Source organism: Hyla sarda, chromosome 1 (genome assembly GCF_029499605.1).
Source record: "Hyla sarda isolate aHylSar1 chromosome 1, aHylSar1.hap1, whole genome shotgun sequence".
Classification (NCBI taxonomy): Eukaryota; Metazoa; Chordata; class Amphibia; order Anura; family Hylidae; genus Hyla; species Hyla sarda.
In genome coordinates this window covers 84775441-84791338 of record NC_079189.1, presented here as the reverse complement: position 1 = coordinate 84791338, position 15898 = coordinate 84775441, and the positions used below count along the sequence as shown (strand labels likewise).

The 15898-nt window shown below is 40.4% G+C and overlaps 1 protein-coding gene across 1 annotated transcript in view; it reads right to left on the bottom strand.

Annotated features, from left to right (window-relative positions):
- The window catches only part of LIMCH1 (LIM and calponin homology domains 1), a 357736-nt gene that overhangs the window by 63970 nt on the left and 277868 nt on the right, over window positions 1-15898 (bottom strand). Inside the window, exons 17-21 of the mRNA XM_056557079.1 lie at window positions 15062-15188; window positions 13948-14102; window positions 12232-12640; window positions 3741-3962; window positions 3538-3628 (exon numbers count right to left, since the gene is read on the bottom strand). Of these exons, the coding sequence (XP_056413054.1) occupies window positions 3538-3628; window positions 3741-3962; window positions 12232-12640; window positions 13948-14102; window positions 15062-15188 (1004 nt within the window). The remainder of the gene's footprint in view (window positions 1-3537; window positions 3629-3740; window positions 3963-12231; window positions 12641-13947; window positions 14103-15061; window positions 15189-15898) is intronic.

The window sequence follows — 15898 nt, the reverse complement described above, 5'->3', positions numbered from 1 at the left end:
CCATTATACTACAGCATTTGGTAGCTAACCTCATTTGGTATTATTTTTGGGACAAATGTTCATGAACATCTAGTTGTCACCGTTCCTGACCAGTGAATTTATGACAAGTCTTAACCCCTTAAGGACTCAGCCCATTTTGGCCTTAAGGACTCAGACAATTTAATTTTTACGTTTTCATTTTTTCCTCCTCGCCTTCTAAAAATCATAACTCTTTTATATTTTCATCCACAGACTAGTATGAGGGCTTGTTTTTTGCGTGACCAGTTGTCCTTTGTAATGACATCACTCATTATATCATAAAATGTATGGCGCAACCAAAAAACACTATTTTTGTGGGGAAATTAAAACGAAAAACGCAATTTTGCTAATTTTGGAAGGTTTTGTTTTTACGCCGTACAATTTCTGGTAAAAATGACGTGTTCTTTATTCTGAGGGTCAATACGATTAAAATGATACCCATTATTATATACTTTTATATTATTGTTGCGCTTAAAAAAAATCACAAACTTTTTAACCAAATTAGTACGTTTATAATCCCTTTATTTTGATGACCTATAACTTTTTTATTTTTCCGTATAAGCGGCGGTATGGGGGCTCATTTTATGCGCCATGATCTGTACTTTTTTTTGATACCACATTTGTATATAAAAAACTTTTAATACATTTTTTATAATTTTTTTTTTAATAAAATGTATTAAAAAAGTAGGAATTTTGGACTTTTTAAAAAAATTTTCGTTCACGCCGTTCACCGTACGGGATCATTAACATTTTATTTTAATAGTTCGGACATTTACGCACGCGGCGATACCAAATATGTCTATAAAAAATGTTTTTTACGCTTTTTGGGGGTAAAATAGGAAAAAACGGACGTTTTACTTTTTTATTGGGGGAGGGGATTTTTCACTTTTTTTTTACTTTTACTTTTACATTTTTTTACATTTTTTTTTACACTTGAATAGTCCCCATAGGGGACTATTCATAGCAATACCATGATTGCTAATACTGATCTGTTCTATGTATAGGACATAGAACAGATCAGTATTATCGGTCATCTCCTGCTCTGGTCTGCTCGATCACAGACCAGAGCAGGAGACGCCGGGAGCCGCACGGAGGAAGGTGAGGGGACCTCCGTGCGGCGTTATGAATGATCGGATCCCCGCAGCAGCGCTGCGGGCGATCCGATCGTTCATTTTAATCGCGAACTACCGCAGATGCCGGGATCTGTATTGATCCCGGCACCTGAGGGGTTAATGGCGGACGCCCGCGAGATCGCGGGCGTCGGCCATTGCCGGCGGGTCCCTGGCTGCGATTAGCAGCCGGGATCAGCCGCGCATGACACGGGCATCGCTCCGATGCCCGCGGTTATGCTTAGGACGTAAATGTACGTCCTGGTGCGTTAAGTACCACCTCACCAGGACGTACATTTACGTCCTGCGTCCTTAAGGGGTTAAAGAGTACCAGTCACCAAACTTAACTTTTAATATATTGTTCTTTATATACAGTCATGGCCGTAAATGTTGGCACCCCTGAAATTTTTCTAGAAAATGAAGTATTTCTCACAGAAAAGGATTACAGTAACACATGTTTTGTTATACATTTCAAAAAAAGGGAGGAAAAAAAGCAAATTGGACATGATGTCCCACCAAACTTCAAAAATGGGATGGATGTGGAAAAATAAGAATGTTTCAAGCATGTGATGCTCCTTTAAACTCACTTGGGGCAAGTAACAGGTGTGGGCAACATAAAAATCACACCTGAAAGCAGATAAAAAAAGGAGAGAAGTTCACTTAGTCTTTGCATTGTGTGTCTGTGTGTGCCACACTAAGCATGGACAACAGAAAGAGGAGAAGAGAACTGTCTGAGGACTTGAGAACCAAAATTGTGGAAAAATATCAACAATCTCAAGGTTACAAGTCCATCTCCAGAGATTTACATTTGCCTTTGTCCACAGTGCGCAACATTATCAAGAAGTTTGCAACCCATGGCACTGTAGCTAATCTCCATGGGCATGGACGGAAGAGAAAAATTGATTAAAGGTGTCAACGCAGGATAGTCCGGATGGTAGATAAGCAGCCCCAAACAAGTTCCAAAGATATTCAAGCTGTCCTGCAGGCTCAGGGAGCATCAGTTTCAACGCGAACTATCTGTCAACATTTAAATGAAATGAAACATTATGGCAGGAGACCCAGGAGAATCCCACTGCTTACACATAGACATAAAAAAACAAGACTACATTTTGCCAAAATGAACTTGAGTAAGCCAAAATCCTTCTGGGAAAATGTCTTGTGGACAGATGAGACCAAGATAGAGCTTTTTGGTAAAGCACATCATTCTACTGTTTACTGAAAACAGAATAAGGCCTACAAAGAAACGAACACAGTACCTACAGTGAAATATGGTGGAGGATCAATGATGTTTTGGGGTTGTTTTGCTGCCACTGGCACTGGATGCCTTGAATGCGCAAGGCATCATGAAAACTGTACAACCCAGTGTCAGAAAACTGGGTTTGCATCCGAGATCTTGGGTTTCCAGCAGGATAATGACCCCAAATATATGTCAAAAAGCACCCAGAAAAGGATGGCAACAAAGCTCTGGAGAGATCTGAAGTGGCCAACAATGATTCCAGATCTAAATCCCATTGAACACCTGTGGAGGGATCTTAAAATTGCTGTTGGGAAAAGGCACCTTCCAATAAGAGAGACCTGGAGCAGTTTGCAAAGGAAAAGTGGTCTAACATTCCGGCTGAGAGGTGTAAGAAGCTCACTGATGGTTATAGGAAGCTACTGATTTCAGTTATTTTTTTCCAAAGGGTGTGCAACCAAATATTAAATTAAGGGTGCCAATAATTTTGTCCAGCTCATTTGTGGAGTTTGGTGTGACATTATGTCCAATTAGCTTTTTTTCCTCCTTTTTTTGGCTTAGTTCCAATACACACAAAGGGAATAAACATGTGTATAGCAAAACATGTGTTACTGCAATACTTTTCTGTGAGAAATACTTCATTTTCTAGAAAAATTTCAGGGGTGCCAACATGTACGGCCATAACTGTAATTACAAGACACTTTGCTATTATCATGCTGTTGAAATTCTTACCCTTTATATGTTTTTAATGTGAGTGGGAAAAATGGCCACTAGGTAGCTATGTTCTGTTCCCTGCCGCAAGTCAAACAGTTAGTTTGGTCTAACTCAGGAAGTGCGTGTGGGGCATGGCGAGGCAGAGCTCTCAGGCTTCAGTGATGTAGCGCCAGCTGGGGAACACCCACTTTCTCCTGCTGGGAGCTCACACAATGTGAGCAAGGGGAAAGGTATGACACAGAGCTTTTCAAAGCTCCGAAAGGGGTATTAGGAGTAGTTAGGGAATATAATCTGATTTAGTTTACAAAATATGCTTTGATGACAGGTGCTCTTTTTAAAGTAGCACTTAGTAAGTCCCACTAATTTCAATGCAGAGGTTTAAATACTGTACAAAAATTATTAATCTGTTCTGATCTGTTGTGGACTATAGTTAGGGAATGTTAGATCAAACAATATACAAACCTTTTGTTTGTTCTGTGTGGCCATGTTCAGTTGTCAAAGAAGAATCCATTGCATTCACTTGGTTTGCATGGTTTATCCCTTCAGAGGTTACCTGGTGAGAACATATGAAGAAAATTCATTCAGTAAAGACAATTCTGCAGACCTTGGAATTGGGAACATCAAGGAAGTGTGTCCGTCAACACAATAACAAAGGCTGTCCTTACTTTGGGATCCTTGTCAGGACTATGCACATTCGGTCTTGTTAGGTGAAGTTCAATGGAAGAAATATCTGTCTTCTGTTCAGTTGTTGGTGCATCAACTCTGGCAACACCTTCAAACCTCTGTGATCTGGTCAGCGAGGGAGTGAAGGTTGAGGTGACAGAGGATTCTTTCTGTTCCTCTGTACCATTAAGTGCTTCTCCGTTCACACTAATTTTGCCATCTATCTATAGAGACCAAGAAAATGTTGGTTTAGATATAAGGGTGAAGACATGCAATATGGGCAAAGGCTGGTAATGTGCAGCGCCAGAGCTTTTAGTTTTATAGGCAGCATGGTGGCTCAGCGGTTAACATTGTACAAAATCTACACAAAGGGGAGATCTATCAAAACCTGTCCAAAGGAACAGTTTTTGATGAATCTCCCCCAAAGTGTGTAAAATTTCCCGAAATTCTGATGCCATGGAAAAAACTGTTTTTGTTATTTTTTATTTATTTATTTATTTTTTTTATTAAAATTTATTTATAACATTTATTTATTTCAATAAAAAAAATTGCAGTGGAGTAGTTTTAAACATTTAAAACCATTACGGTGCTAAAAGGAGAAAAATAAAACCAATTTACTAGTCAGCCAGACTCAAAACAGGCAAATGCTATCTTTGATGGGGAAGAACATTAACAGGAATCAGATAGATAAATGTTAATTAAGGCCAATGTTAGGGTATAGAAACATCAACTACTGTAATACCAACAAGATGGAGCCCAGTAACAACCAAACTGTATTGAAACATTTTCCCTGCAGCTCCTCTAGAGACAGGAATGTATATTGCGCTTCTTCAACCCCTTTACTCATTAGCTTGTTTTGACCTTATTTTTTTTATATCAACTGGCTCCAGAAAGTAAAACAGATTTGTAAATGACTTCTATTATAAAAAAAATTAATCCTTCCAATAATTATCAGCTGCTGAAGTTGAGTTGTTCTTTTCTGTCTGACAACAGTGCTCTCTGCTGACATCTCTGCTTCTCTCGGGAATTGCACAAAGTAGAAAAGGTTTGCTATGGGGATTTGCTTCTGCTCTGGACAGTTCCCGAGACAGGTGTCATCAGAGAGGACTTAGACAGAAAAGAACAACTCATCTTCAGCAGCTCATAAGTACTGAAAGGATTAAGATTTTTTAATAGAAGTAATTTACAAATCTGTTTAACTTTCTGGAGCAAGTTGATAAATAAAATTTTTTTTTTCCCTGGATAACCCCTTTAATGACCAAGGCAAATTTTGTCCACTTATTTGGTAATAACTTTGGAACGCTTTTACTTATGAAAGCGATTCTGAAATAGTTTTTGGTGACATACTTTATATTAATGGTAAATTTTGATTGATATATTTAGCGTTCTTTTGTAAAAAAAAAAATGAAAAATTTAGCGGAAAAAAATAAAAAATTATAAATAGTCATGAAGCACAAAATGAATGATTAATTCACATCTACAATATGTCTACTTTATGTTCCCATCATTTGATAAACATTCTTTAACTTTTTTAGAATGTTAGAAGGTTTATAAGTTTAGCAGCAATTTTCCATATTTTCAAGAACATTTAAAAATCTTATTTTTCAGGGACCAGTTCAGTTCTGAAGTGGAATTGAGGGGCCTGTATGTTAGATACCCCATAAATCACCCCGTTTTAAAACCTGAGCCCCTTAAAGAAGTCAGAATGACATTAAAAGAAGTTTATTAACCCTTAAGGCATTACACAGAAATTAAAGCAATGTGGATGCCGAATTTTGTAATTTCATTTTTTTTTGCCGATTTTTCATTTATATCAATTTTTTCTGTAACACAGTAGGTGTTGACAAAGAAATATAACTCAAGATTTATCCCCCAAATTCTGAGGTATTTAGAAATATCCCATATGTGGCCTTTGTGCGCTAGGTGTCTCACGCACAGGCCTCAGACATTTAGCATATTTTGCTGGCATCATATAAAGTCGCAGAAGCCTTGGGGTGCAAAAACATTTTTGGGAGACAAGTTGACACTTTCACTGGTACCCTTCTGGGGTACGTGACACTAATCTTTTTTTTATTTTATTTTTTACGAGGTGGTATACATAAAAAAAAATCTATTCTGCGGTTGTTTTTTTATAAAAACAATTTAGGTCATTAGTCATGTGGTATAAATGACATGTTAACTTTACTCTGCAGGTTGATTCAATTATGGTGATACCAAATTTATATACTTTTTTTTTATATTCTATTTAAGTTATAGCATAAAAACAATTTTTGTTAAAAAAAAATCATGTTTGTAAAGTCCCTTATTCTGTGAGCCATAACTTTTTTATTTTTTCACTGACGCAATTGTGTGAGGACTCTTTTTTTGCAGGACATGTTGGTGTTTTTTGGGGGACTATTTTTGGGTGTGTTTTGGGGTGTAATATATATATATATATATATATATATATATATATATATATACACACACACACACACACACACACAGTGGGGCAAAAAAGGATTTAGTCAGCCACCAATTGTGCAAGTTCTCCCACTTAAAAAGATGAGAGAGGCCTGTAATTTTCATCACAGGTATACATCAACTATGAGAGACATAATGAGAAAAAAAAATCCATAAAATCACATAAAACATTGATTTTTAAAGAGTTTATTTGCAAATTGTGGTGGAAAATAAGTATTTAGTCACCTACAAACAAGCAAGATTTCTGGCTCTCACAGACCTGTAACTTCTTCTTTAAGAGTCTCCTCTGTCCTCCACTCGTTACCTGTATTAAGGGCACCTGTTTGAACTTGTTCTCAGTATAAAAAAAAAGACACCTGTCCACAATCTCAAACAGTCACACTCCAAACTCTACTGTGGCCAAGACCAAAGAGCTGTCGAAGGACACCAGAAACAAAATTGTAGTCCTGCACCAGGCTGGGAAGACTGAATCTGCAATAGGCAAGCAGCTTGGTGTGAAGAAATCAACTGTGGGAGCAATTATTAGAAATTGGAAGACATACAAGACCACTGATGATCTCCCTCGATCTGGGGCTCCACGTAAGATCTCACCCTGTGGTGTCAAAATGATCACAGGAAATCCCAGAACCACATGGGGGAACCTAGTGAATGACCTGCAGAGAGCTGGAACCAAAGTAACAAAGGCTACCATCAATAACACACTACGCCTCAAGGCACTGAAATCATGCAGTGCCAGACGTGTCCCCCTGCTTAAGCCAGTACATGTCCTGGCCTGTCTGAAGTTTGCTAGAGAGCATTTGGATGATCCAGATGAGTATTAGGAGAATGTCATATGGTCAGATGAAACCAAAGTAGAACTTTTTGTGGAAAACTCAACTCGTCGTGTTTGGAGGAGAAAGAATGCCGAGTTGCATCCAAAGAAAACCATACTTACTGTGAAGCATGGGGGTGGAAAAATCATGCTTTGGGGCTGTTTTTCTGCAAAGTGACCAGGACAACTGATCTGTGTAAAGGAAAGAATGAATGGGCCATGTATCGTGAGATTTTGAGTGAAAACCTCCTTTCATCAGCAAGGGCATTGAAGATGAAACATGGCTGCGTCTTTCAGCATGACAATGATCCCAAACACACCACCTAGGCAAGGAAGGAGTGGCTTTGTAAGAAGCATTTTTCAAGGTCCTGGAGTGGCCTTGCCAGTCTTCAGATCTCAATCCCATAGAAAACCTTTGGAGGGAGTTGAAAGTCTGTGTTGCCCAGCGACAGCCCCCCAAAAAATCACTGCATGGAGGAATGGGTAAAAAAAAAACTGCTCAAAAAAATAAAGGGAACACTTAAACAACACAATGCAACTCCTAGTCAATCACACTTTAGTGAAATCACACTGTCCACTCAGGAAGTAACACTGATTGACAATCAATTTCACATGCTGTTGTGCAAATGGAACAAACAGGTGGAAATTATAGGCAATTAGCAAGACACCCCCAATAAAGGAGTGGTTCTGCAGGTGGGGACCACCGACTAATTCTCAATTCATAAGCTTTCTGGCTGATGTTTTGGTCACCTTTGACTGCTGGTGGTGCTTTCACTCTAGTGGTAGCATGAGACGGAGTATACAACCCACACAAGTGGCTCAGGTAGTGCAGCTCATCCAGGATGGCACATCAATGCGAGCTGTGGACAAGAAGGTTTGCTGTGTCTTTCAGCATAGTGTCCAGAGCATGGAGGCGCTACCAGGAGACAGACCAGTACATCAGGAGACGTGGAGGAGGCCGTAAGAGGGTAACAATCCAGCAGCAGGACCTCTACCTCCACCTTTGTGCAAGGAGGAGCACTGCCAGAGCCCTGCAAAATGACCTCCAGCAGGCCACAAATGTGCATTTGTCCACTCAAACGGTCAGAAACAGACTCAATAAGGATGGTATAAGGGCCAGCCGTCTACTGATGGGGGTTGTGACCTCCCTACAATGCCTGGGCATGCTCCTGATGAGTCTGGACAGTCTGTGGTGCAACGTGGCGTTGGTGGATGGAGCGAGACATGATGTCCCAGATGTACTGGGGAACAGGTCTGGGGAACAGGCGGGCCAGTCCATAGCATCAATGCCTTCCTCTTGCAGGAACTGCTGACACACTCCAGCCACATGAGCTCTAGCATTGTCTTGCATTAGGAGGAACCCAGGGCCAACTGCACAAGCATATGATCTCACAAGTGAATGATGATCTCGTCTCGGTATCTAATGGCAGTCAGGCTACCTCTGGCAAGCACATGGAGGGCTGTGCGGCCCCCCAAAGAAATGCCACCCCACACCATTACTGACTCACAGCCAAACCGGTCATGCTGGAGGATGTTGCAGGCAGAAGAAAGTTCTCCAGAAACTGTTACGTCTGTCACATGTGCTCAGTGTGAACCTGCTTTCATCTGAAGATGACAGGGCGCCAGTGGTGAATTTGCCAATCTTGGTATTCTCTGGCAAATGCCAAACGTCCTGCACGGTGTTGGGCTGTAAGCTCAACCCCCACCTGTGGATGTCGGGCCCTCATACCACCCTCATGGAGTCTGTTTCTGACCATTTGATGAGTGGACACATGTACATTTGTGGCCTGCTGGAGGTAATTTTGCAGGGCTCTGGCAGTGCTCCTCCAGCTCCTCCTTGCACAAAGGCGGAGGTAGCAGTCCTGTTGCTGGGTTGTTGCCCTCCTATGGCCTCCTTCACATCTCATGATGTACTGGCCTGTCTCCTGGTATCGCCTCCATGCTCTGGACACTATGCTGACAGACACAGCAAACCTTCTTGCCACAGCTCACATTGATGTGCCATCCTGGATGAGCTGCACTACCTGAAACCCTTGTGTGGGTTGTAGACTCTGTCTTATGCTACCACCAGAGTGAAAGCACCACCAGCATTCAAAAGTGACCAAAACATCAGCCAGGAAGCATAGGAACTGAGAAGTGGTCTGTGGTCACCACCTGCAGAACCACTTCTTTATTGGGGGTGTCTTGCTAATTGACTATCATTTCTGTTGTCTGTTCCATTTGCACAACAGCATGTGAAATTGATTGTCAATCAGTGTTGCTTCCTGAGTGGAAAGTGTGATTTCACAGAAGTGTGATTGACTTGGAGTTACATTATGTTGTTTGAGTGTCCCCTTTATTTTTTTGAGCAGTGTATGTAAAGACAAAAGTATTTCATACGATTAGTTAATTCACTCAGATCTAGGAGGTGTTATCTTAGTGTGGTGACCCTCTGGGTGAATGGTGGGACCACTGTGTGGCGATGGTGGGATCTGATGTTACTAACCCCGGGGGGTTGGATGGTATTAACTCCTATGTGTTTGTGATGTATGGTTGTTGGGTTCCAGAACACCACACGCTATACCACGGGCTGGTAGTAAATAAAGAGTCCACAACCAGTTATGGTCAAACGGAGGCTTTACTGAATAGAAGACTGGTGTAATTATCTTCACAGCTAAGGCCACATTTCAAAGAGAGGTGGCCAGGACCCAGAGGACCTCGCAGCTTGCTGGACCAATACTTGTAATTAACTTGACTTGTAATTAGACTTGACTAGTTTCAGTGACAGTGGACATAGACTTGTAGACTTACTGGAGACTGCAGCTTTGTGGCCTGCAAGATGCTGAACACTTGTCCTGAGATCTCTGGTAGCTGCTGCTTCAGCAAAGACTTTAAAGGGGTGGCCATTTGCAATTCTCTCTCTTGTACTATCATATAGTGGGGGGCTGGACTAAAGCCCATTGGTCAAGCTATGGATCATAGGATAAAGCTGGTGCTCTCTGGGAGGTACATGTGACAACAGATCATGTGACTTAACATCACGTGACCAACTTACATACAGATCCTTTAGATCTCCCACAGGTCCTTGAGACTATCTAGACATAGGATCCTGTCTATGCATTAAAGGAACATACACACATTTATTAAACCAACAGGAGAACAAGGGGAGACCCTGCAGGGGAGCCACCAGGTCACTGAGGGACACAACCTGACAGGGCCTAGAAGTAGTACAGGACCATGTACCTGTACTGGGACATCACATTAGTGTTCTTTAGTTTTTTAAGCAGTGTACCAGCAACAGTATGTGAAAACCTTGTGAAGACTTACAGAAAACATTTGACCTCTGTCATTGACAACAAAGGGTATATAACAAAAGTATTGAGATGAACCTTTGTTATTGACCAAATACTTATTTTCCACCATAATTTGCAAATAAATTCTTAAAAAATCAGACAATGTGATTTTATGGATTTTTTTTCTCATTATGTCTCTCATAGTTGGGGTATACCTATGAAGACAATTACATGCCTCTCTCATCTTTTTAAGTGGGAGAACTTGCATAATTGTTGGCTGACTAAATACTTTTTTGCCCCACTGTGTATGTATGTATGTATGTATGTATATATATATATATATATATATATATATATATATCCAAAGAAAAGCAGCACTCTTGGAGCTAAGATGAATGGGAGCACGCAGAACCAGACCTTGGTCAAGGGTCCATATACTTCACAGAAAATCCAGATAAAGTGTGCTGTGGATTTATCTGGATTTTCTCTCTCTCTCTCTCTCTCTCTCTCTCTCTCTCTCTCTTTATATATATAAAATTTATTTTATAATTTTTTTTATATTTTTTCACTTTATTTTTCAAATTTTTTAATTAGATTTCTTTCAAATTTTTTCACATTTAACTTTTTTTTTTACACATCTGATCTGCTCCTGTTGCCATGAGAACGGAGGCCACTGTTGCCATGGCAACCATCGGCACTCTGCTTTCACTTTGCAGGGCGCCGATCGGTGACAGAAGTTGCTCCCTCCCTCTGTAACCCTAATAGACGCTGCAGTCACAGTGACAGGGTTAACTCAGGATTGAAGCACAGCTCTGATCCCGAGTGCTGCCCCCCTCACCACCGATCGCTTCACTGTGTGTAGCGACGGAGGAGCCCCTGAAGGAGGAGACCCCCACCAGATCCCTGCTATCGGTCTGTCTGTACTGACGGACCAATAGCAGTGATCGCCAGCCGGAGACCACTGCGATTGGTCCCTGGCCGGCTTCAGGGAGGCTCGGCTGTGAAGCACAGCCAAGCTCAAAAACCTGTCACAACGCCCGGCGGCGCCATGACGGTTTATATCTATCAGGTACATGTACGTGGTGATGCGGGAAGTCATCTCTAATCACCACGTACATGTACCTGATTTTGCGGGAACGGGTTAAAAACTGCATTCTCAGTGTTTGAATTGTATTCCAGAATTTGTTTATCTTTAGGAGAGACTGAAGAACTTACAAAGTCTAAGGTGTCTTTCGTGAAGGTCTATTGTATGTTATATTCCTTACTTTTACTTACTTCTCCCCCCCCCCCCCAAAAAAAAATAAAAACCAGCCTTGGAAATTTTTATTTTATTTCTCTCCCCCATTTTTCAATTTTTTCCCCCCACCCTTACCATTTCTATTCCTACTACACTCTACAAACACATGGATAGTGTTAAGGCAGATCCCCACTGTGGCCATTGTTTGGCTGAGTAAGTACTTGTCTGTGTGCCAAGATGTCACGCCAGCCCTGATTAATAGACCTTTTCTTGCTTGGGTATAGGGAGAGACCTATCAGTCAAGCCAGGTGGGAAGCTGCCACAGACCACCCGTAAGACTTGTGGTTTTGTGAGTCTTACTGGAATGAATAAAGTGACACTCCACACAACATGCTACAATTTTCAGGGACTCACATGGTCCAGGGCAGGACCGGAAAAAGTAATGAAGGCACCAGTAGATGCAATGCAATGCACATATAGATGACAAGTAGGATAAAGGATAAACAATTTTGTACAAGTCCTTCCTTAAAAGTAACTTTAAAGTAAATATCTATCATAAACCACTAGATCTCAACATTTCCTTATTAATTGGGGTTCTAGAAGATGAGTGGGTCATGATTCCACTCCACAAAGCAAATTCAGAAGGTTTCTTAACATCCAGACATACTATTTCCTGATGTAGATAATTTCAGTTCAATCACAACTTTTACCTTGAATGTCTTCAAGACCTGCTGTGTGCTTCTGGGCTGGGAGTAAGGCCTGGCAGTCAGCATAGGCACTGCCTTAGAAACCACATTTTTTGTTGGTGATGTCCGACCTGCTGGTGTTCTGTAGTCTGACTCACTAGTAGGAGAGATGGTCGCCTCCACTGTAGATGTGAATTTAGGAGACGGTAGAGACTCTTGCCTCAGATATTTCAGGGGGTTGGGGTCCTCTGTAGAGGAGAGTAAGCCTGGCTCCACCGAGTGGCTTCTCTCAAGGATTTTTGGCATCACTAAACGTTCAAGAACAGCTTCACTTATTGTAAACCTTTCTATGTATTTCTGCAAAATCTTGTCGGCTTCCTCTTTTGTCTTAGCATTTTTGTAGGCTTCGTGCAATTCTTTCTCTCTCCTCTCTCTGTTAGGACATAAAAACAATGAGAGGAATTTAGAGGCAGTTATTGGCTATGTACAATGCTCAAAAATGTCAAATGTTGTTGCCAGCATAGGCAACTAGGGAAACTAATTAGTGGCTGCAGTGGTGACATCACTATCACTGCAATGATAAGATGTGGCTTGGGAACCCTACGCAAATGTCAGCTCCCACAATCCCCTGTTTTGTGATCAAAGTGATTTTAGCACTTGATATTTTATGATGATTGTAACATCATAAAATCACACATTCTTTACAGTAAATAAACATCATACATATAAACATGAGGACGTGTGAAGCTCCTTGGAGTATGATCATATAAGAAAATCTTCAGTTTCTGTGACTCTCTCAGGGAATGCAGGAATCCATGCAGATGATGCAGACACAACCCCATTCACACGTACAGTATGGAATAAACTGTTCAGGAGCAGAAATTTCTGCAACAAATCTGCCAGATGAAAAATCTTTTCATAATTCTAGCTATATATCAAATAAAGTTGTGAGCACAAGCAGATATTTTTTCATAGGATAAAACATTTTCAGCAAAAAAATATCCATATCCATTACAATCAGATTAAATTATATTGTGAAATCAGATTATTTTGCCTGGCCCAATATATATAGATCAGATTATATTATATTGCCCAATCAAATATTACTAAAACTAAAGTTACTATGAAGAGATACAAAGATGACTGAGGGGATATTTCGTACATCAATGGGCACCATGTCAATGTATAATTCTAAACGGTAATACACTAAGTGAGTCCATAAACAGTACCAGCTGACCATGTGGTCTTGGCAGAGATATCTGCTTGAATAAGAGGTAAAGAGGACAAATCCTTGAACTGTTCTGAAATTTTGACACCAACATTTGACATACAGAGCAACTGAAAAAGCTATTCCAATCTGAAGTGATGGCATATGACTAGGGAATACTATCACTTTATGATCAATGGGGGTTTGACCACAGATCCTGAAAATAAAGGGGTCATGGCACCGCATCAGGGCTCCCATGCTCAGGCCGTGAAGGGCACGGCAGTGTGGCGTCTGCATTTACTGGATAGAGCTCTACTGCAGTTCCCCAGTAGAGTGGATGGCTGAGGACCATTATTCTGCAGAAAAACATTGATGGGGTGCAGAACTAAACCTGCACAGAGCTCCTTCATTCTCAGCATTGGTGAAGGGTCCCGGCCCAGAGATTATTTTCTAGTGACACATCATCACTTTATCATATGGAAATAACCCTTTAATATGCCACATATACTCTGCATTAACCAGAAAAGACTCACTTCTCCTCCACTATTTCTTTATATGTTTTTATGCTTCTTCTCCTTTCGGAGTCACTGTCTCCACTGAGCAGCCTCTCCATCTTTTTCCTTTCTTCTTCTTTCTTTATCAGGTCCTGTGATGCACTTCTCCTGCGGGTCTTCCATCGGGCAAGGTCCTAGAACAAGATTACAGTAAATTAGAATCAAAACAATGCAGATTTAATTTTTTTTTTTTGTAATTCTAATTCCAGGATTTTGGAAAAAAATTAGTTCTTATAGAGAAAAAAAATTACATAAAAAAATTAATAATTAAACTATATAATATACATCCCTAACCAATTCCGTTTCAGCTCCCTACTGATGGCACCTATTTTAACTTTTTCATACTATTACTCCAGTGCATTAAAAGGGGTAAAATAAATGTCATTAAAGGGGTACTCCAGTGGAAAGTTTTTTTTAAAATCAACTGGTGCCAGAAAGTTATAGAGATTTGTAAATTACTTCTATTTTAAAATCTTAATCCTTCCAGTACTTATCAGATGCTGTATGCTCCATAGGAAATTCTTTTTCTTTTTTATTTCTTTTCTGCCTGACCACAGTGCTCTCTGCCGACACCTCTGTCCATGTCAGGAACTGTCCAGAGCAGGAGAAAATCCCCATAGCAAACCTCTCCTGCTCTGGACAGTTCCTAAGATAAACAGAGGTGTCAGCAGAGAGCACTGTGGTCAGGCAGAAAAAAAATTCAAAAAGAAAAGAAGAAAATGCTTCATGTGGAGCATACAGCAGCTAATAAGTACTGGAAGAAATAAGAAACTTTCTGGCACCAGTTGATTTAAAAAAAAAAAAAAAAAATTCCACCAAAGTACCCCTTTAAAACTCTATTTTATATGTAAAGCTCCTATATAAACATATTGTCACTCATCTATGCCTTATTTCTTTCTACCCAACCTACTGTAAGATGGTAAGAATTAGGGACAGGCAGGTTTATATTTATTTGCTTTTATTTAAGTATACCTTGTGCAAAATAATTCAGTTGTTTTAAAATAAAATGTTCAGGAACAAGAAAGATTTGATGTATGAACTGTTGAGAAGCCTGGAAAAAGACGTTGCATTTAAACAGGCAAAAACTACCTACATTCTGCCACGTGTCATCCTCCTCTTTGAGAAGATCATTCACAAACTGCAGATGTTCTTGGTGGGCCCTGCTGTGCGGCATCATTGTTCCTTCCTCTTCATACCTCATGTCCAACATGCTTACACTCCTGCACAGAACAGAAAAAAAAACACAATTTCCTCATCATTTGCAAGCATTCTGTAAAAGTAACACTAGATGGCGCTACAAGACAAAGCAGCGTGCAGTCACAATTTCCAATGCAGCATTCCACGGTTGTCCTGTAGGGGGAGACATTTGTTAAGAAGAATTAGAACTAGTAATGCATGCAAACATTATTTTGTAAGTAGGAGATCAGTATCTTGACAGTAACCAAATATTATGATTAATCAGGGTTATAGGTGACCCTACACAGACAGTTACAGATGTTTCATATTAACTGGTAGTAGTATTGTTTTAGGTTGCTATAACCTTTGTATGGATAAAAGCATATACCCAGCATGAGATTGTCGGTATGAATGCACCAAATATTGTCAGCCTCATGTGGGCAAAGATGTGCAAAATGGAAAAAAGGTAAGATTACATATTGTATAGAATTATAAGTTTCCTGCTTAGCTTAGGACTGCAGAGCAGCAATATTACTTAGCATGTAGCAGGACTGCCGGAGGCCTGAGTACAGCCTCTGTGTTACCAATGTTTTCTTACCCGGCGACTGGTCCAACAATGTCAGTAAAAATGCCATTCTTTATATCAGTGACCCCCAACCTGTGACTTTCCAGCTGTTGCAAAAGTACAATTCCCAGCATAAGGGTCCTGGCATGCTGGTGGGAACTGTAGTTTTGCAACAGCTGGAGAGTAATA